This window comes from Erinaceus europaeus, chromosome 9, assembly GCF_950295315.1.
Source record: "Erinaceus europaeus chromosome 9, mEriEur2.1, whole genome shotgun sequence".
NCBI lineage: Eukaryota > Metazoa > Chordata > Mammalia > Eulipotyphla > Erinaceidae > Erinaceus > Erinaceus europaeus.
The window spans coordinates 80,570,453-80,591,175 of record NC_080170.1 but is presented as its reverse complement, the minus strand read 5'-3'; the positions used below and the strand labels follow the sequence as shown (position 1 = coordinate 80,591,175).

General features: G+C 38.2%; 1 protein-coding gene across 6 annotated transcripts in view; it reads left to right on the top strand.

Moving 5' to 3' along the window:
• The window catches only part of SLC15A2 (solute carrier family 15 member 2), a 56,270-nt gene that overhangs the window by 6,123 nt on the left and 29,424 nt on the right, over nt 1-20,723 (top strand). For 5 of the 6 annotated variants that reach the window (XM_060198283.1, XM_060198285.1, XM_016194044.2 and 2 more), the window contains exons 4-7: nt 8,996-9,088; nt 12,938-13,037; nt 15,810-15,900; nt 16,220-16,297. In XM_060198283.1, coding sequence (XP_060054266.1) covers nt 8,996-9,088; nt 12,938-13,037; nt 15,810-15,900; nt 16,220-16,297 — 362 coding nt within the window. The remainder of the gene's footprint in view (nt 1-8,995; nt 9,089-12,937; nt 13,038-15,809; nt 15,901-16,219; nt 16,298-20,723) is intronic. The other variant, XM_016194043.2, reaches the window with a different exon arrangement.

The following is a 20,723-nucleotide window of genomic DNA, read 5'->3' as shown; positions in this document are numbered from 1 at the left end:
ACATGATTTCTTCAAGCTCCATCCAAGATGGGGTAAAGAAGGTGAAATCACCATTTTTAGTAGCTGAGTAGTATTCCATTCTGTCGTTGGAAACCTGGGTTGCTTCCAAGGTTTTGGCTATAACAAATTGTGCTGCTATGAACATAGGTATACACATGTCTTTTTGGATGGGTATGTTTGGTTCCTTAGGATATATGCCCAGGAGAGGAATTGCAGATTCATAGGGTAGGTCCACTTCTAGCCTTGTGAGAGTTCTTATTGTTGTCTTTATGTGCATTTATCTGATAATCAGTGACTTGAGCCTTAAGGCTCAAGCCTTCAGCAGTCTATTTGTTGTTAAAAATCAAACCGAGGTGGCACTTCAACTGGCAAAACTGCCAGGCTGTTACCAGTTGCTCCTGAGTAGATTCAGACTTTTAGCTCCAGGAACCTCTCCTTAGTCTCCTCTCTGTCCAGGAGCCACATGTGTTTGCATTCACCCGTGACTTGGTGGGTTCTCAAATTAATCCTAGTTGTGTTTTCAGGTGATGTTCTTTTCTAGTTTACTTGTAGTCTCCCCTAGATTAAAAAAGATATTTATTTATTAGGTAATGTCAATTTGCAAGGCCACATATCTTTTTAAGTACAATTTTCATAATCTTTTAAAACATTTTGATCTGGGAGGTGGCAAAGTAGTAGAATGCAGGACTTGCAAGTTTGAAATCTTTACTTCAATTTTCTGGCACTGTATATACCAGATTGGTGTTTTGGATCTTTCTCTCTCTCTCTCTCTCTCTCCCTCTCTCTCTCTCTCTCTCTCTCTCTCTCTCTCTCTCTATATATATATATATATATATATATATATATATATATATATATCCAAGAAATACATTTAAAATATTTTGAACATCTTTACAAGACACTTCCCTCACTTTTATTGACCTCAGTTTTCTTTTTCTTTCTTTTTCTTTTTTTTTTTTTTTTTAATTTAAGAAAGGATTAATTAACAAAACCATAGGGTAGGAGGGGTACAACTCCACACAATTCCCACCGCCCAATCTCCATATCCCACCCCCTCCCCCGATAGCTTTCCCATTCTCTATCCCTCTGGGAGCATGGACCCAGGGTCATTGAGGGTTGCAGAAGGTAGAAGGTCTGGCTTCTGTAATTGCTTCCTCGCTGAACATGGGCGTTGACTGGTCAGTCCATACTCCCAGTCTGCCTCTCTCTTTCCCTAGTAGGATGGGTCTCTGGGGAAGCTGAGCTCCAGGACACATTGGTGGTGACCTCAGTTTTATAGTCTAAGAGTTTGTCTCATTTGAATTTCTCATTGCAATTTTCTTTATCCCATATAAGCAAGGCCACTTAGTATTTTCTTTTTATGTAAGTTTTTTTTATTTAATCTTTTTTTTTTTTTTGGTAGGGGCAAACATGTGCTCAACATGCTGTGCTACCGCCTGATTCCCATCCCCTAACTGTTCTTTGTCTGAACAGTTCTTTGTCACTTTTTCAAACCTACTAGGTAGAATGTCAGGCCTTAAGCCAGCCCCCCCCCCATCCTCCATTGCTGACACTATGGTCTATTTACATAATCATTGTTTTGCCTGAGACCCACCCTGCCTGCAGAGTATTAATTAATCCCACCACAACAGTTAATTAAATTAAAACCTTCACAATAGTTGCTATGGTACCTTTCTATCTTCATGCTCTTTCCTTTTCTCCATCCCCTTTCCTAGCCATTTCCTTTTCTGACTTGCCACTTCTGGTTCAAAATATATAAAAGTGTTGTCTCTAATCAATAAAGACACATTGCATTCCCACTCTGCCATGAGCTCCTGGTCTCTCTCCCACGTTGCTGAGTAAGCAGCAGCCCAGGTTGGCTCCAGTCGAGTTCTCTTCAACCCAGAGAGCATGTGCCCAGGAAGAAACACCCTCATGCTAGCCCGGCAATAGAATATTCTTTTTGGCATTTAGAATTTTAGTTAAGAAAAGAGCTGATAGAAATGTGATCATTGTTAGAAGAAAGCAGAGCCATTATTCCTGAAAGTATTCTCTATTGTTCCTAAATATATTCTAAAATGAAAATATGAGACTTTATGGAGATGATTATTCTAAGAAATAATTACTCCTTAATTTCTGAAAATGTTTGGATAGTTGAATTTACAAATGCATTCCATATGCAACTGACATTTTATTTGCATCAACTAGTTTAAGGTACTATTCTCAGCTACAAATATAGTACTAACTGTACCTTGAAATATCGTCTTCATATGCTAAAAGATTGATTTCTGGGAGCAAGTGGAGAGAATTTTCTATGAAATAAAAAATATGTATAAATGACAGAGTTAATTTGCTGACAAGTGTTTTCTAAAATGGTGATTCTTACAGGTAATTGCTATGTTAGGCCACATAAAGTACTGATTAATCTCTCTTTAAAAAATCATTTTATTAGAGAAATAATGATTTATAAATTGGTTGTCATTAGACCTTGGATAGTTTGCCACATATGAGGTCCAGATTTTTAGTACAGTCCCCATAGCATTGAAGGAAACTTTGGTGTTGTGGTTTCTTTCACTTTCTCTTTCTGTCTTGCTGCCTCTGATATTTTCACATGAATACCAATTTTTAATTCCCTTTAGTCTGTTTGCACTCTCATCTGCAATTGAAATCTTCCTCCATAATGACTGCTTAAACATCAACTGGAAAATTTACTCCATTTTGCTTTATCTAAGATTCTTCATCTGCAAAATCTCCCTAATAATCTAAGGATCACAAATGAAATAAATAGTTTGGAGTTGTTAGAATAAAGATATGGCATGAATTCACCAAAAAAAAAAAAAAAATTAGTTTGTAGTCTATAGGTGTTCCCTTGTAGATGATGTTTTTCTTTTTCTTTTGTGACTTTTGGGTCTCTCTCTTCTTTTTCTGGAGTCGAGCAATCAGGCATGTGTAGTTTAATCTTTTTAGGCTATTTTTTTCATTCAGATAGAGATAGGGAGATAGCATAGTAATGACATTCCTATATGATTGTTGTTCCTCTTGAGTTTCCTTTAATTCTCTTATATTAATTTACTTTATTTCCTTTTTATTGGTTTTCATGGATGGTTTCTTCTACTCCATTTTTAAGCTCACTGCTTTGATCTTTGAATTCTGTCTTTCTTTTGGTGTTTCTCTCTACTGTTTTTTCTAATTAATTTTTTATTTATAAAAAGGAAACATTGACAAAACCATAGGATAAGAGAAGTATAGCTTTGCAAAATTCCCACCACCAGACCTCTGTATATCAACCCCTCCACTGATAGCTTTCCTACTCTTTAACCCTCTGTGAGTATGGACCTAAGATCATTGTGGGATGCAGAAAGTTGAAGGTCTGGCTTCTGTAATAGCTTCCCTGATGAACATGGGTATTGACTAGTTGATCCATACTCCCAGCCTGTCTCTCTCTTTCCCTAGTGGGGAAGGGCTCTGGCGAAGTGGAGCTCCAAGGCACATTGGTGGGATTGTCTGTCCAGGGAAATTTGGTCACATCCTGCTAGCATCTGGAACCTGGTGGCTGAAAAGAGAGTTAACATACAAAGCCAAACAAATTGTTGAGCAATCATGGACCTAAAGGCTGGAATAGTGCAGATGAAGTGTTGGGGGGTCCTCCATTTTGTAGATAGCTAGTAGGCATATTTTAGTTATATTTCAAAGGGCCTGTAGCTCTACTAATAGATTTTTTTTTTTTGCTTGAACCTGAAATATGATATGCAGGTATATCCTAATTATTCTCTGGGTAGATGATGTCATGGCTGGGAAAAGGACCAGAAAGCTGGATCAGGGAAGAGAGTAATATGGGAAAGGTGTATAAATATTGTTGACTATATATCCCATCTGTTTGATATGATCTGGGGCCCATAATTAGTTTAGGAGCCTGTGTGACCTCTACATCCCTCTAGATCTGAGCTCACATTCTGTGGTCATGAGTAGGGAGATTCCATGCTGTCCCAGTATCGACCCATCTTCCTCAGGTGAAGCATAGAATATGTTGTCCATCCTCGGAGGATGGAACATTCTCTACCACTGCTGATCCAGGTTGAGGGCAAGGTCATATGGGGGTCCACAAAGGGGTCTATTTTGTTGTTCCTGATAGAAATGACTGGTAACAATGGAGAGAGGGGTTTATTTGAGTTCTAGGCCCAGCAAGTCTGTGGGAATCACAGGACTCCCCAAATAGGGTCCTAGCTGTTGGGGTGACCTGATAGTGACTAAAGAGTCATTGTTAAAGTATGCCAGTCTCTTGCCCTTATTCAGCTTTTGCAGTCCTTGCTTTGCTAAGGTTAGCTTTGGAGTGAGTGAGAGAACTGTATTAGAAAGTAGGTGAGGAGGATATCTAAATTTAAGTGGACACTATTTCATTATGAACTTGATACTGACTCACTGCAGACTATTGTGTATTTTTCCTTTCAGGTATATATTTTGCCCTAATTTATGGATACATGTGAACATATGCTCTGTCTTATGGGACCTGGTCTATATCTAGGTTTTGGGTTTTTGTTAGAAAGTGAACCTCCTGGAATGGAATTTGAGAATACCATAAAAGGAAATGTCTCACCCAAGTGATGAGGGTAAAGCATTGTCATTCCCCATGCCTGACATCTCTGTATGCAGTCTGAGGTGAAGCATGCTGAGATGCTACTTGTCGCACTGATTAGGTTGGAATAGTTGGATGCAATATCATTTGGCCTGACTTGAGAGAAGCATGCAGGGAAGTGAGCCCCACCCCAGAGGTTCCAGGATTGGGAGAAACATAGGCTCTATAGAGGAAGCGAAAGATTCCTGCTATCTTGGGGTTTAAAAAGACAATAGATAGTTATTGCAATAATCACATTGTTTGGCAATTGGGTAACTTTGAAAAGTCCCTTTGTTAGAATTTGATGTATCATACTCACCCTCACCATATTTTATATCCTTTGTCATTATTTGCATATAGCTATGCCACTGGTGGCTTTTGTTTTCCCTGGACTAAGCTTTTAAGAGAGTCAACATATCAAAGACTGCCTATGTATTAAAAAGACTCAGTCTGTGCTTTAAAAAGTTTGAGACATTCAATCAGTTTTTCTCCTTCATATTACCTAAAGAGTGATTTATATGACTACAAATTAATAGGAGTGTACATAAACACCATTCCTACCACCAAAAGACTGTATCCCAAGCCCTTCCTTGCCCACCTCTCCCCATAAACCTGAACATCCACCCTCATCCTACACCCAAGGTTTTTACTTTGGTGCCCTACTACAAATTTAGTCAGATCCTACTTTGAGTTTCCCTTTCTGTTATTCTTTCTCAACTTCTGTTGATGAGTGGGATCATCCCATACTCATCTGTCTTTCTGACTTAGCTGACTTAACATAATTTCTTATTTACGAGGAAGGCACTTTAGCCAACTAAGCCACAGAGCCAACCACTGACTTAGCTGACTTAACATAATTTCTTCTAGCTCAATCCAAGATGGGTCAGAGAAGGTGGGTTCATTGTTCTTAATAGCTGCATAGTATTCCATTGTGTATATATACCACAGCTTTCTCAGCCACTCATCTGTTGTTGAGCACCTGGGTTGCTTCCAGGTTTTAGCTATTATGGATTGTGCTACTATGAACATAGGTGTACAAATATCTTTTTGATTGGGTATTATGGAGTCCTTGGGGTATATCCCCAGGAGAGGAATTACTGGGTCATATAGAACGTCCATGTCTAGCCTTGAGAGAGTTTTCCAGACTCCTCTCCAGAGAGGCTGTACCAATTTACATTCCCACCAGCAGTACAGAAGGGTTCCTCTGTCCCCATAGCCTCTTCATCATTTTGCTGCTGTCCTTTTTGATGTATTCCATTCTCACAGGAGTGAGGTGGTATCTCAGTGTTCTCTTTATTTGCATTTCTCTGACAATCAGTGACCTGGAGCAGTTTTTCATATGTTTGTTAGCTTTTTGGATCTCCTCTGTAGTGAATGTTTTATTCATATCCTCTTCCCATTTGTGGATGGGGTCATTTACTTTTTTGGTGCTAAGTTTGCTGAGCTATTTGTATATTTTGGTGATTAGTCTCTTGTCTGATGTATGGCATGTGAAGATCTTCTCCCATTCTGTGATGGGTCATTCTGTGTGAGACAGCAAAAAAGGGATAGCAAGAATAGACAATTATGCAAATCTACTGTCCACTGTGAATTCTAGGGGTAGCAAGAGGAGAAAGGGAAGTAGAGAAGAGACACACACAAAGAAAGTCCACTCTCAGTCAGATTTCTTCCCCAAGAAATAATTCACAAATGAGTCTCAGTGAATTCAGACAGCAGAAGAAAGAGGAAGGAAGAATGGAAGACAAGAACAAGAAAAAAAAAAAAAAGAAAAAAGAAAAAAGAGCAGTGATAGGAAAAAGTTTTGTTTTTTTTTAATTTCTTTATTGGGGAATTAATGTTTCACATTCAACAGTAAATACAATAGTTTATATTTGCATAGCATTCCCTAGTTTCCCATATGACAATACAACCCCCACTAGGTCCTCTGTCATCCTTCTTGGACCTGTATTCTCCCCCCACCCACCCCAGAGTCTTTTACTTTGGTGAGATACACCTTTTTTTTTTTTTAATTAGCTAGGAGGAGGGAGAAGGGGGAGAGTGGATAGAGGAGGTAGGTAGAGTGTAACAAGTTCCTCTCCACTGGATAGGACACCAAGTCATATAGCAATGGAAAATACACTAAGAATTAATTTTGGTCAACCTGAAAGGGGGGGGGAGGGACACTCGTATATATAATAGTAATAATAAAATAGAACAGAGTAAAAAAAAAACAACAGAAAACCCTAACAGTCAGTCTGCAGTTTGCGTGGTTCCTGATTGGCTATCAGAAAGGAAAAGTGTTGGAATGACACCCCTGGTGAGCCAGGAATCTTGATAAAGAGAAAAGCTCAGAGGGGAGCCTGCTAGTACAACTCTCCAGGCCTTGGGGTCTGGTTATAGGGGGAGGGGAGAGGGGTGCTTCGGAAGTAATAAAAAAAATTCCTTTCTTTTTTCTTTGTTTTCTAACCCAGATTGTGCTAGAGTCACCTCCTTGTTGTCACCCTTATTCACAGTCCTGCTGAAGGCCACTATCCCTTTCCTTTCCAGCAGTTGTTGTGGGAGCTCATGCCAGCAGCTTTCTTCCAAACTGACATTTTGGCTCCGCTCCCCAAAGTGTTTCTATAGTTTCTTCTAGTACCAGCATTCTAACTACATGTAAAGAGAATATGAACATGGTAAAACATATAAGGACTGTGTATCATATTTCAGTGCGTATGTCCTTACATATCTTCTTACTATAATTTTTCACTCTTCTACTTCCTATTTACCATTTAGATTTCTTGAAAAATTATACAACAGAAAAATACTACCACTTACAAGGTCTTTATCATGGACAGTTCGTTCATTTTCAAAATTGTTTAATTGGAAAAAAAATTACAAGACACTTGTCACATGGGTACAGTTTAACTTTCTGTGATAGGAGTTTGCATATGACTCCCATCACTAAGTTAAATCCTTACTCTACCATTGTTGTACTTGATTTATTCTGTCTTTTTTTTTTTTTTTTTAGTTTTTATTTATAAAATGGAAACACTGACAAGACCATAGGATAAGAGGGGTACATTTCCACAGTTAAGTCTTTTTTCTTCCTTGATAACTTGTCCATGAGGAAACTGTTATAATATTTCAATTAACCTGTATGCCCAAATGACCAGACTGAACCTCTCTGAATATGTCAGTGTTCAGGTAGAGAGAAAGTTCTTTGTGTTAGCTATTTCCTCTACCTCCTTACTTATAATTCTGTTTTATACTTGGTAGTTTTTAGAGCCAATTTAGGCTTTCCTTGAGAAAAATATCTCAGGTCATAGTATCCTGTTCTTCTGGTTCTCCTAATTTAAAACTTCATTACTCACTACAAATGTGTCTTGAGGGGCTGGGTAGTGGTGCACCTGGTTAAAAGCACATAGTACTAAGTGCAAGGACCCATGCAAAGATACAGATTCAAGACCCTGGCTCCCCACCTGCAGGGAGATCACTTCACAAGCAGTGAAGCAGGTCTCTAGGTATCTATCTTTCTCTCTTTCCCTATCTTCTCCCCTCTCAATTTCTCTCTGTCATATCCAATAAAATGGTAAAAATGAGTGCCAGGAGCAGTGGATTTGTAGTGCCAGCACTGAGCCCCAGTGATAACCCTGAAGGCAAAAAAAAAAAAAAAAAAAAGACAAGAAATAAAAGAAAACAAGAACAAAAAATATGTCTTGGTCTTGATATCTGAATAAGCACATAGATGCTCCGTGTATGTGTCAGGTGAGTGAGAATAAAGGAAAAATAGGTATGAGAACATGGAGAAAATATTCATTGCCTTTAACACTAGAGAATAAGGATTTACTCTCTTCTTTGCTAGTCTATTATTCACCATTATTATTTTTTTAATTTTTAAAAATATTTATTTATTGTTGTAGTTATTTTTTAAATTTCTTTATTGGGGAACTAATGTTTTACATTTGACAGTAAATACAATAGTTTGTAAATGCATAACATTTTTTCAGTTTTCCATATAACAATACAATCTCCACTAGGTCCTCTGTCATCCTGTTGTAGTTATTATCGTTGTTGATGTCATTGTTGTTGGATAGGACAGAGAGAAATGGAGAGAGGAGGGGAAGACAGAGAGGGGGAGAGAAAGACACCTGCAGACCTGCTTCACTGCTTGTGAAGCAACTCCCCTGCAGGTGGGGAGCCGGGGGCTCAAACTGGGACCCTTACACGGGTCCTTGTGCTTTGAGCCATGTGCGCTTAACTGGCTGTGCTACTGCCCGACTCCCCTATTCAACATTATTTTTTTCTATTTGTCTTTCTCAAGTTACTTTTCACCTATACCTCTCCCTTAATTTTTCATGATACCTAGAACAGTGTAATTCCGGAGACTGCCTTACTTGTCTCTGAATTCTGTCTGTATACTAATTAATTTAACCCTTTCAACAGGACAGTCATCTACCTCTCATTGGTGTATGTATTTGGCCATGTGATCAAGTCCTTGGGAGCTTTGCCAATACTAGGGGGACACATGGTACACACGTAAGTTAAGCCATTTTATAAACTGAATAACTTTAATTTACTCTCACACAATCATTACAGATGATTTTTATGTCTTATTACCAGAAATATCCTTTTAATTTTCAACCCATTATATTATTACTAAAGAGAGAAGATGCATTATGACTGTCTTTCCTATTCCTATTTATCATGATTCTTTTGTTTTTATTAAACATTTAGAAACTTGTACAGAGGCTATTTAGAATCTCTGTGTACACAAGTTTTCTATACTTAAAAAAGTAAATAAGGGGCCAGGAAATAGCATACCCAGTTGAGTGTACATGTGGCTATGCATAAAAACCCAGGTTCAAATCCCTTGTCCCCAACTGCAGGGGGGAAACTTTAATAGACACAATAATAGAAACTTTTAATAGGTAAAGCAGTACTACAGTTGTTTCTCTGTCTCTCTTTTCCTACATCCCCCTTCCCTCTTGATTTCTTTTTGTCTTTGTTCAATAAATAAATAATAAAAAGTCATTAAAGGCTTCATGCCCTCAATATCTCCTCTATTCACCCATTCATGTATCATACCATACAGATATATTTTACCAGAGTTTATAATATCTATAATATTTCTTTATAGCACACTGTATCTGTCATATTGAAGTTCAAAGTATTTGTGTTTGTATGAAGTTCCATATATTCCAATTGTCTTACTCCCTCTTTACTTAAACTGTTCATGTTTATAGAACAAAAGGCATTTTTTAGAGATTATGATTATCAATATAGAGGTTTAGTCAACAGAGAGTATGATGATCATTCAAGAAGCAGCTCAAATGTATCAATATTGAAAATGTGCCTGTACTATATTTACTATATGAATTAAAAAGAACCTTGTTTGACATTGAATATATATTAGATACATCCTTATTGGTATTCCATCAGAAATTAGTGACACTTATGTTAATTTTTTAATTTTTTTAAATTTATAAAAAGGAAACATTGACTAAACCATAGGATAAGAGGGGTACAGCTTTGTACAATTCCCACCACCAGAACTCTATATCCCATCCTCTCTCCCGATAGCTTTCCTATTCTTTAACCCTTTGGGAGTATGGACCCAAGGTCATTGTGGGATGCAGAAGGTGGAAGTTCTGGCTTCTGTAATTGCTTCCCCACTGAACATGGGCATTGACAGGTCGATCCATATTCCCAGCCTGCCTTTCTCTTTCCCTAGTGGGAAAGGGCTCTCCAGGAAAGGCTCTCCAGCTGAGCTCTTCAGGACACATTGGTGGGGTTGTCTGTCCAGGGAAGTCTGGTGGGCATCATGCTAGCATCTGGAACCTGGTGGTTGAAAAGACAGTTAACATACAAAGCCAAACAAATTGTTGAACAATCATGGACCTAAAGGCTGGAATGGTACAGATGAAGAGTTGGGGACCCCTCTGTTTTGTGGCTAGCTAGTAGTCATATTTTAGTTATATTCCAAAGGGCCTGTGGCTATACTTGTGTTTTTTTTTTTTTTTTTTTTTTTTGCCTGAACTTGAAATCTGATATGCAGGTGGATCCTAATTATTGTCTGGGGAGGTGGTATCATGGTTGGCAGAAGGACCAGAAAGCTGGATCAGGGAAAAGAATAGTTCCCAAATATGGGAAAGGTGTATAAATATTGTTGACTGTAAACCCCATCAACCTGATCTGATCCGGGGACCATATTCAGCTTGGGAGACTATGTGACCTCTGCATCCCTGCAGATCTGAGCTCACATTCTGTGGTCGAAAGTAGGAACGTTCCAAGATGGCCCAATATCAGGACTCATCTTCCTCAGGTATAGCATAGAGTATGTTGTCCATCCTCCCTTCAGAGGATGGAACATTCTCTACCATTGTTGATCCAAGTTGAGGGCAAGGTCCTATGGGGACCCAAAAAGGGGTCTATTGTGTTGTTCCTGCTAGAGATGACCGGTAACAGTGGTAAGAGGGATTTATTTGAGGTCTAGGCCCATCATGTCTGTTTGGGAATCTCAGGGCTCCCTGAATAGGGCAGATGAGGTGGTCTGATAATGATGAAAGAGTCATTATTAAAGTATGCCAGTCTGTTGCCCTTATTCAGCTTTTGCAGTCCTTGCTTTGATGAGGTTAGCTTTGGAGTGAGTGAGAGAACTGTAGTAGAGGGTAGGTGAGGAGGGTATCTAAGTTTAAGTAGACACTATCGTTTTTGAACTTTATACTGACTTACTACAGACTATTGTGTATTTTTGCTTTCAGGTATATATTTTGCCCATTAGGATACATGTGAACATATGCTCTATCTCATGGGATCTGGTCTATATCTAAGATTTGGGTTTTTGTTAGAAAGTGAACCTCCTGGAATGGAATTTGAGAATACTATTAAAGGAAAGGTCTCACCTGAGTAATGAGGGTGAAGGGTTGACATTCCATGCCTGACGTCTCTGGACACAGTCTGAAGTGAAGCATGCTGAGGTGGTACTCGTTGCATTGATTAGGTTGAGATCGGCAGATGCAATATCATTTGGTATGAATTGAGATATGCATGCAGCAAAGTGAGCTCTACCCTAGAGGTTCCAGGAGTGGGGGAAATATAGGCTCTAAAGAGAAAGCAGGAGGTTCCTGGTGTCTTAGGGTTTAATAAATAGTTATTGCTATAATCACAGTGTTTGGCAATTGGGTTAACTTTGAAAAATCCCTTTGTTAGGATTTGCTGTATCATACAAAACATCACCATAATTTATGTCCTTTGACATTATTGGTATATAGCTGTGCCACCAGTTGCTTCTGTTCTCCCTGGTCTAAGATTTTAAGAGTCAACATATCAAAGACTCAGTCTATGTATTAAAAAGACTCAGTCTGTGCTATAAAAGGTTTGAGACAGTCAATCAATTTTTCCCTCTCATATTAATTAAATAGTGATTTATATGACTACAAATTGATAGGAGTGTACATAAACACCATTCCTACCACCAAAAGACTGTGTTCCACCCCCACACACACGCCCCGTGAAGCTGAACATCCACCCTCATCCTCAATCCAGGGTTTTTACTTTGGTTCCCTACTCCAAATTCAGTCAAATTCTGCTTTGAGTTTCCCTTTCTGTTTTTCTTTCTCAACTTCTGTTTATGAGTAGGATTATCCCATACTTATCTATCTGACTTAGCTCACTTAACATAATTCCTTCTAGCTCAATCCAAGATGGGTCAGAGAAGGTGGGTTCATTGTTCTTAATAGCTGCATAGTATTCCATTGTGTATATACACCACAGCTTTCTCAGCCACTCATCTGTTGTTGGGCACCTGGGTTGCTTCCAGGTTTAAGCTATTACGAATTGTGCTGCTATGAGCATAGGTGTACACATTTCTTTTTGATTGGGTATTATGGAGTCCTTGAGGTATATCCCTAGGAGAGGAATTACTGGGTCATATAGAAGGTCCATGTCTAGCCTTGTGAAAGTTTGACACTTCTGTTAAATATGATGAATTTTAGGATTTCATTTTGTGGGTAGTAATGGTCTGTGAAATAAAGGTTCATAAATTATTTCAGTTAGAGTGTCCCTTGACAAAGACTGGTTGGAAACCAATACTTTGGAATGCCTTTAGTATCTTCTAACTGCTGCACATAAGAGGTGAGTGGAACTATAAAGGATAAAATCTTCCTATTTAGTGAATGCTTTCTAGAAGGAGCTCAAGGGTCATAAAGATTGTAAGTACTCCTGAGTCTTTCATAGAAATGAAATCAGATGGAAAAGTAGTCACAGGATAGAAATCTGAAACAGGTCTTTGCCATTATATGCATTTTTACTCCTTGTAGTTCTGTGCTCAGTTTTTATGTTTGTGTTTAATATAAGTATGGTTAGTATTTCACCTCTCCATTTCAGAGTCCTATCACTGATTGGTTTGAGTCTAATTGCTTTGGGAACAGGAGGTATCAAACCCTGTGTGGCAGCTTTTGGTGGAGACCAGTTTGAAGAAAAACATGTAAGAGTTCTGCTACTTCTATATTTTCAAAAACGTAGACCAAGCAAAAAGGTATCTGGAAATACTTATTTGTCAAGATTGAAGTAATTCATGGGTCAGATCATCTGAGGACTTGTGTTCAATGACTTATGCTGGTCATTAAAGAGAGAAAAGAGGAACCAATTTCAAAGGAAATACTTAGGATGGTAAACAGACTAAGACACATCTTATGAATAAAGGTTGGGGAATAGTGGTGTAGATATTTAACCCAGATAAAATACAAATGAAAGTGAATGTTATAGCTCTTTATAGATATAGGATAGATATCAGTAGTTAGACCTGTCAGCTCTTGGGAGTTTTCTTTCTTTATTTTTTATTGTTGTTGTCGTTGTTAAATAGGACAGAGAGAAATGAAGAGAGAAGGGGGAAGACAGAGAGGGAGAGAGAAAGATAGACATCTGCAGACCTGCTTTACTGCTTGTGAAGCGACTCCCCTGCAGGTGGGGAGCCAGGGGCTTGAACTGGATTCCTTTTGCTGGTCCTTACGCTTTGTGCCACGTGCGCTTAACCACGCTGTGCTGCTGCCCAACTCCCTTTTTATTTTCTTTTTACATGATTTCAGGAAAACCTTAAAATAGAGTTTGAAGTAGTGAGTTTCTTTATATTGAGGTATTTAAGAAGAAATATGTATGCAGTTTGGGAGTGGGAGCTGTTAAATCATGCAAAGATCACTTATACATCTTTAGCTTTGAGATTCTTTATGAAGGATGGAAATTACCATTCAGAATAAAACAAAATGAGTTTCATAGATTAAATTGTCTAGATTATCATTCCTTAAATACATTTTCCTAAATAGTTTTTGCTGTCAATAGCAGAAAAATCAGTATGTATAAATTTAAAAAATGGATTCATATAAGAAACCATGATAAATAGGTAAGAAAACTTCAAATAGCTAACATTCATTTCATGCTAGATCAATCAATATATCTGACTTCTCTTTTGCTTTTAATTTTGTTCTTCCTTCCTTGCTTCTCCTTCTCTTTCTTCCACAGCATTGATCAACTCTGACTTTTAGTGGTAAGAGATTGAACTTGTTACCTTAAAGTCTCAGGCACGAAAGTCTTTTGCATAAACACCATGCTATCTCCCTGGCCCTGGTTTCCTTTCTTTGTCTATATTCATGTATCTATTTTCCCTTTTATATCAGTTTAGCGTGCTTTTAGTTTTTCTCTGTATTTATTTTATTATTATTATTATTTTTATTTTTAAAATTGTTTTATATTTATTTTCCCTTTTGATGCCCTTGTTTTTTTTATTATTGTAGTTATTGTTGGTGTTATTGATGTCATCGTTGTTAGATAGGACAGAGAGAAATGGAGAAGACAAAGAGGGTGAGAGAAAGATAGACACTTGCAAACCTGCTTCACCACCTGTGACAGGATTCCCCTGCAGGCAGGGAGCCAGGGTCTCGAACCGGGATCCTTATGCTGGTTCTTGCGCTTTGCGCCACGTGCGCTTAACCCGCTTCGTTCCCACCCGACTCCCTCTCTGTATTTCTCTACACTTCTGAGTTAGCATTTTATATTCTTTATCAGTACAAAGTCACCAAAATCATATACATTTCTGTCTTTGGAGATGACAACCAAACTTTGACAAGTAGGATTGTATACACATGAACTATGCATATAGATGAATGGACTTAGGTGAGACCAGAAGAAGCAGTAGGAACCAGAAGAGGAAGCAAAATATACTGCAACGGAGAATGAGGAAGTATATATTGTGCTAATGCACCAGGAAAAGACTTTGTGTGCCAGGATGAAAAACAACAGTGCAAAATAAATGAAACATCAGCAACTTTATTTGAAAGTTGCTTCACTTGTCATCTAAGCCACAAAGATATTTAAAGAATAGGACAAACCTCCAGAATGCTTACCAGGCACTTCAAAGTCCATGAATTTTCTTCTATACTGTCTGATACACTTCTCTGCCTTATCAACAGTTTAATCCACTGTTCTCTGTGCTAATCCTGTTCTCACCACAAATTCTACAAAATCTATTATTTGATTCAAGCAATTGTTGACTTAATTAATTTAGCTAATAAACATTTACTCAGTCTGTAATATATGTCAAGTGCTGTGGTAGGTAGTATGAATTTCTAAAATGAGGAATATGTGATTTCTACCCTAACAGAACTTACAAGTCCCTAAAAGAAATAGTTTTCATGTGCAGAAATCATTACTAGAATATATGTGTATATAGCACTGTAGTGGTATAGTGTACACATTAAATCATCCCCCCCCCAATAAAGAAGTAAAAAAATATTAGCTATATTGCATTAGGTGTTGACACACTTAGAAGAGCACGTACATCACCATGCGCAAGAACCCAGGTTCAAGGCCCTGGGCCTCATCCTCACAGAGGGAATGCTTCATAGGTAGGCACAGTGCTTCAGTTGTCTCACTTTCTCTCTGTTTCCTTCTCCCTTTATACCTCCCTCTGTCTCTCACCCTTTATCAGAGAAAGGGGGAAGAAAGGGACAGTGGAGAGGTTGTGTATGCACTGAGTGCCAGTGATAACCCTGGTTGGAAAAAAAATTAAAAGTTTTAAAGATGGGTAAATGTTTGTCTGATGTCATTCAGGTATGTGTTAAAATACCTAAGAAGTTATTTGGATACACCAGAGGCATCATGTGAAACTATCTTTGTGTATGTATCTACCAGTGAGGAATACTGGTGGGAGTGGAGTCAGGAGGAGTATTGAACTGATTGATTTGTCCTATTTTTTTTTTTTCAGGCAGAAGAGCGGACTAGATACTTCTCAGTCTTCTACCTCTCCATCAATGCAGGGAGTTTGATTTCTACATTTATCACACCCATGCTGAGAGGTTAGGATCTTTAATGAGGGACCCTGTATAAAGTTGTTTTCTGGTTAATCAAAACACCATTTGAAGCTTCCTATAGTCCACTTTCTCTTTCCTAAGGGTTTGGAAAACTGAGTTTTTTTTTTTTTTTAATTTTGTCTTGTCTGCCCCAATATAAGAAATATGGATAGGTGATAGGAAGAGCAAGAATGACTGTATTTTTGACCTTACAGAATACAACATCAAAGATGCAGCATTTTCCTTCCTTCCTTCCTTCCTTCCTTCCTTCCTTCCTTCCTTCCTTCCTTCCTTCCTTTCTTTCCTTTTATTTTTCATCCTTTAGGAGATGTGAAATGTTTTGGAGAAGACTGCTATGCACTGGCTTTTGGAGTTCCAGGGCTGCTTATGGTGATAGCTCTTGGTAAGTACAGTGAGTCTGAGGAGGCTAATAATAACTAAGCCCGCCATGTGTAAATAAGCACTTTACATAAAAAAATCATTTAATCCCCATGCTAACCACATTGTTACCACAGGAATTGCCCTTAGACATTATAATTGACTAAATGAGGTATGAAACCTTAAAAAGATATATAGCCAAGGTTACAAAACAAACAAATTCCTTGGAAAGCTTTAAAAAAGAAAGTCAGAGGGTCTGGGTGGCAGCCCACTGAGTAGTGTGCATTAGTTACCATACTTAAGGACCCGAGTTCAAGCCTCCAGTCCCCATCTGAGTGGTGAGAAAGGATCTTTATAAGTCAAAATGCAGTGATACAGGTATCTTTCTCTCTCCCTCTCTGTCCTCTCTGCCCTCTCAATTTCTCTGTCTTTATAGAGAGAGAGAAAGAGAGATATATGGGGAGGGGAGAAAGAAAAGAAGGAAGGAAAGAAGGAAGGAAGGAAAAAAAGATCTAATCCCCGGGCCTCATATAGCACCAATGAAATGAGGATATCTGAAGGATAGGGACTGGCATCTGTAATTTTTTAAATTTCTAAGTGATTGTAATATAAAGTCAAGGTTGAGATCCACTGCTCTATACTACAATATGTAAGTACTTAAAAAAATACAGTCCTTTCTCTCAAAGTAGCTTATTCATCTAGTAGTAATTTATCCAGTAGTTGGAAGACATTTTTAATTCTTTGAGATTTGTGGTTACCAATGGGACTGAGGAGAGGTGGGAACAATTTATAGAAAGGGTCCACTGGATTTTAGTGGAGGACTATTAAAATTGTGAGTGTGAACATGGTGTAGTATTATACACATAAAGAGATATGAACCTATTCTCTTGAAACTTATATAATATTGACCGTGTTACCTTAAAAATTGTTATTTGTACAGATTTATTTTATTGGGGGTTAATTGTTTACAGCATAGTATTTAACATATAGAAACAGCCTCTTTAAAAAAAAACTCTTTAATGTTTTATATTCAACAGTAAATACAACAGTTTGTACAAGCATAACATTTCTGAGTTTTCCATATAACAAAACAACCTCCACTAGGTCCTCTGTCATCCTTTCTGGACCTGTATTCTCCCCTCCACACCCACCCCAGAGTCTTTTTTTTTTTTTTAGCTTTTTCTAGATTACTTATTTTTTATTATTATTATTTTTAAATTTATTTCTTTATTGGGGAATTAATGTTTTACATTCAACAGTAAATACAATAGTTTGTACATGATAACATTCCCCATTTTCCCATTTAACAATACAACCCCCACTATGTCATTTATCATCCTTCATGGACCTGTATTCTCCCCACCCACCCACCCCAGAGTCTTTTACTTTGGTGCAATATGCCAATTCCAGTTCAGGCTCTACTTGTGTTTTCTTTTCTGATCTTGTTTTTTATCTTCTGCCTGAAAGTGAGATCATCCCATATTCATCTTTCTGTTTCTGGCTTATTTCACTTAACATGAATTTTTCAAGGTCCATCCAAGATCAACTGAAAACGGTGAAGTCACCATTTTTTATAGCTGAGTAGTGTTCCATTGTGTATTTAGACCACAACTTTCTCAGCCCCTCATCAGTTGTTGGACACCTGGGTTGCTTCCAGGTTTTGGCTATTATAAATTATGCTGATAAGAACATATGTGTACACAGATCTTTTTGGATGGGTGTGTTTAGTTCCTTAGGCTATATCCCCAGGAGAAGAATTGCAGGATCATTGTTAGGTCCATTTCTAGCCTGACAGTTCTCCAGACTGCTTTCCACAGAGGTTGGACCAATTTACATTCCCATCAGCAGTGCAGGAGGGTTCCTTTGACCCCACAACCTCTCCAGCATTTGCTGCTGTTACCTTTTCTGATGTATGACATTCTCCGGGAGTGAAGTGGTATCTCATGGTTGTCTTTATTTGCATTTCTCTGACAACCAAAGACTTGGAACATTTTTTCATGTATTACTTGGCCTTTAGGAGCTCTTCTGTGGTGAATATTCTGTCCATGTCCTCTCCCCATTTTTGGATGTGGTTATTTTTTTTCTTGTTGTTGAGTTGGGCAAGCTCTTTATGTATTTTGGTTGTTAGCCTCTTCTCTGATGTATGGCATGTAAAGATCTTTTCCTATTCTCTTGGTATGGGTATTGGTTTCTTTTGCTGTGCAGAAGCCTTTTAATTTGATGTAGTCCCATAGGTTTATAGTTGCCTTAGTCTTCTTTGTAATTGGATTCATTTCATTGAAGATGTCTTTAAAATTTATGCAGAAAAAGAGTTCTGCCAATATTTTCTTCTAAGTATCTGATAGTTTCTGATCTAACATCCAAGTCCTTGATCCACTTCGAATTTACTTTTGTGTTTGGTGAAATATAGTGGTTCAGTTTCATTCTTCTGCATGTTTCAACCCATTTTTTCCAACACCATTTGTTGAAGAGACTCTGCTTTCCCCATTTAATAATCTGGGCACCTTTAGACACAGTCTCTTGGGAGTCGGGCTGTAGCGCAGCGGGTTAAGTGCAGGTGGCGCAAAGCACAAGGACCGGCATAAGGATCCCGGTTTGAACCCCGGCTCCCCACCTACAGGGGAGTCGCTTCACAGGCGGTGAAGCAGGTCTGCAGGTGTCTATCTTTCTCTCCTCCTCTCTGTCTTCCCCTCCTCTCTCCATTTCTCTCTGTCCTATCCAAAAACGATGACAACAACAATAGTAACTACAACAATAAAACAAGGGCAACAAAAGGGAATAAATAAATTTAAAAAAATAATAAAAAAAATAAAATAGACACAGTCTCTTATGTCCCCTTAATTGGTGTCTAGGATACATACCTATTAGTGTGAGAGAAAGAAAGCCCAGAGCACTTCTGAGCTGTGGTGTATGGTGGTGCTGGGAATTAAATGGCCCCTGGTACCTTAAGTATGCAATCTTTATGCTCTAATATTGAGTTATTCATCCAGTGCCTAAATAAAATTAAGTTAGATTTCATTTATTTATTTATAATAAAGACAGAGAAGAGGGAAGTGGAAGACAGAGTGGGAGAGAGATACCTGCAGCTCAGCTTTACCACTTGTGAAGAACTCCATCTCCACTCCCCAACCTCTGAAGTTGAGAATCAGTGGCTTGAACCTGGGCTCTTGTACACTATAATGTGTGTGCGTGTGTGTATGTGTGTGTGTTCAATCATATGTGCGACCACCAGCCAATAAAATTAGATTTCTAACTATTGTGTCAAAAATAATGAAGTAGCAGGGGCTGGGCAGTGGTATACTTGGTTAAACACACACAAGACCATGTGCAAGGACTCAGGGTGGAGAGGCTGGGTAGTAGTGCACCTGGTTGCACAAGGACCTGGGTTTGAGTCCCTAGTCCCCACCTGCTGGTAGAAAGCTTTGTAAGTGGTGAAGCAGGGCTGCATGTGTCTCTCTAACTCTCTTCCTCTCTATCTCCCCCTTCCTTTTCAATATCTGACCATCTCTATCCAATAAATAAACAATGATAATAATAAAACTTTTAACAACTCGGGTTAGAGTCACTGCTCCCCACTTGCGGGGGTGAAGCTTCATGAGTGGTGAAGCAAATACTGAAGTTTTCTCTCTGTTTCTCTCCTTCTCTATCTCCCTCTCCTTCCTCAATTTCTCTCTGCGTATTGAATAAAAAGAAAAAGGAGAAAAAAACATCCATCAGGAGTGGCAGATTCACCCTTGTGCAGGTTCCAAACCCTAGTAATAACTATCTTGGAAAATAGTAATAATAGTAATAAAGTAGCTCCCAGGTTTATTTATTCCTGTCCTGCTCTGCAATGCTCCCAAATAATTTGCTTTTGAATAGAGTGAGAATAGTCAAAGAGAAAGGGGAATGTGTGTGTATTAGTTTGTATAGACTAAGGAGAGACTTGGACATGATTATCTCTAATCATTGACCTGGAAACCTGTTCCCACGCTGAACCTTTGGGCCTCTTTGGACAGATCCGGTCCAAACACATAAAGAGTTTAATAGAGGCAGAAAGAGACTGGGCATTCAATGTTAAGTCTTATTATTATTTTTTTGCCACTGGGGCAAGGGAGATTCTAATAGCAATACTCAGATTCCAAATCCAAATCCAATTCCAAGGATATTTACATGTTATTCTATGAGAACTATGACAATACATTCCCTGATTACTTCTTTCAAAGCCAGACATATTCTGAAATATTTTTTTGGTCCACTGATTAGTACTGTGGCTCCTTCTGTGGACAATTGAACAATGGCAATATTTGCCTGTCAGAGTGATTATGAAGATCAAAAGAGATGCAAGTGTGAAATGTTTTATAAATAACAAAATATTTAACAAATGTTATCTGTTATTACTAGTTAGATACTTGTTTTCTGGGTAATAATAAGTAATTCAATTTTATATCATTTGAATTTTCCCTTACTTC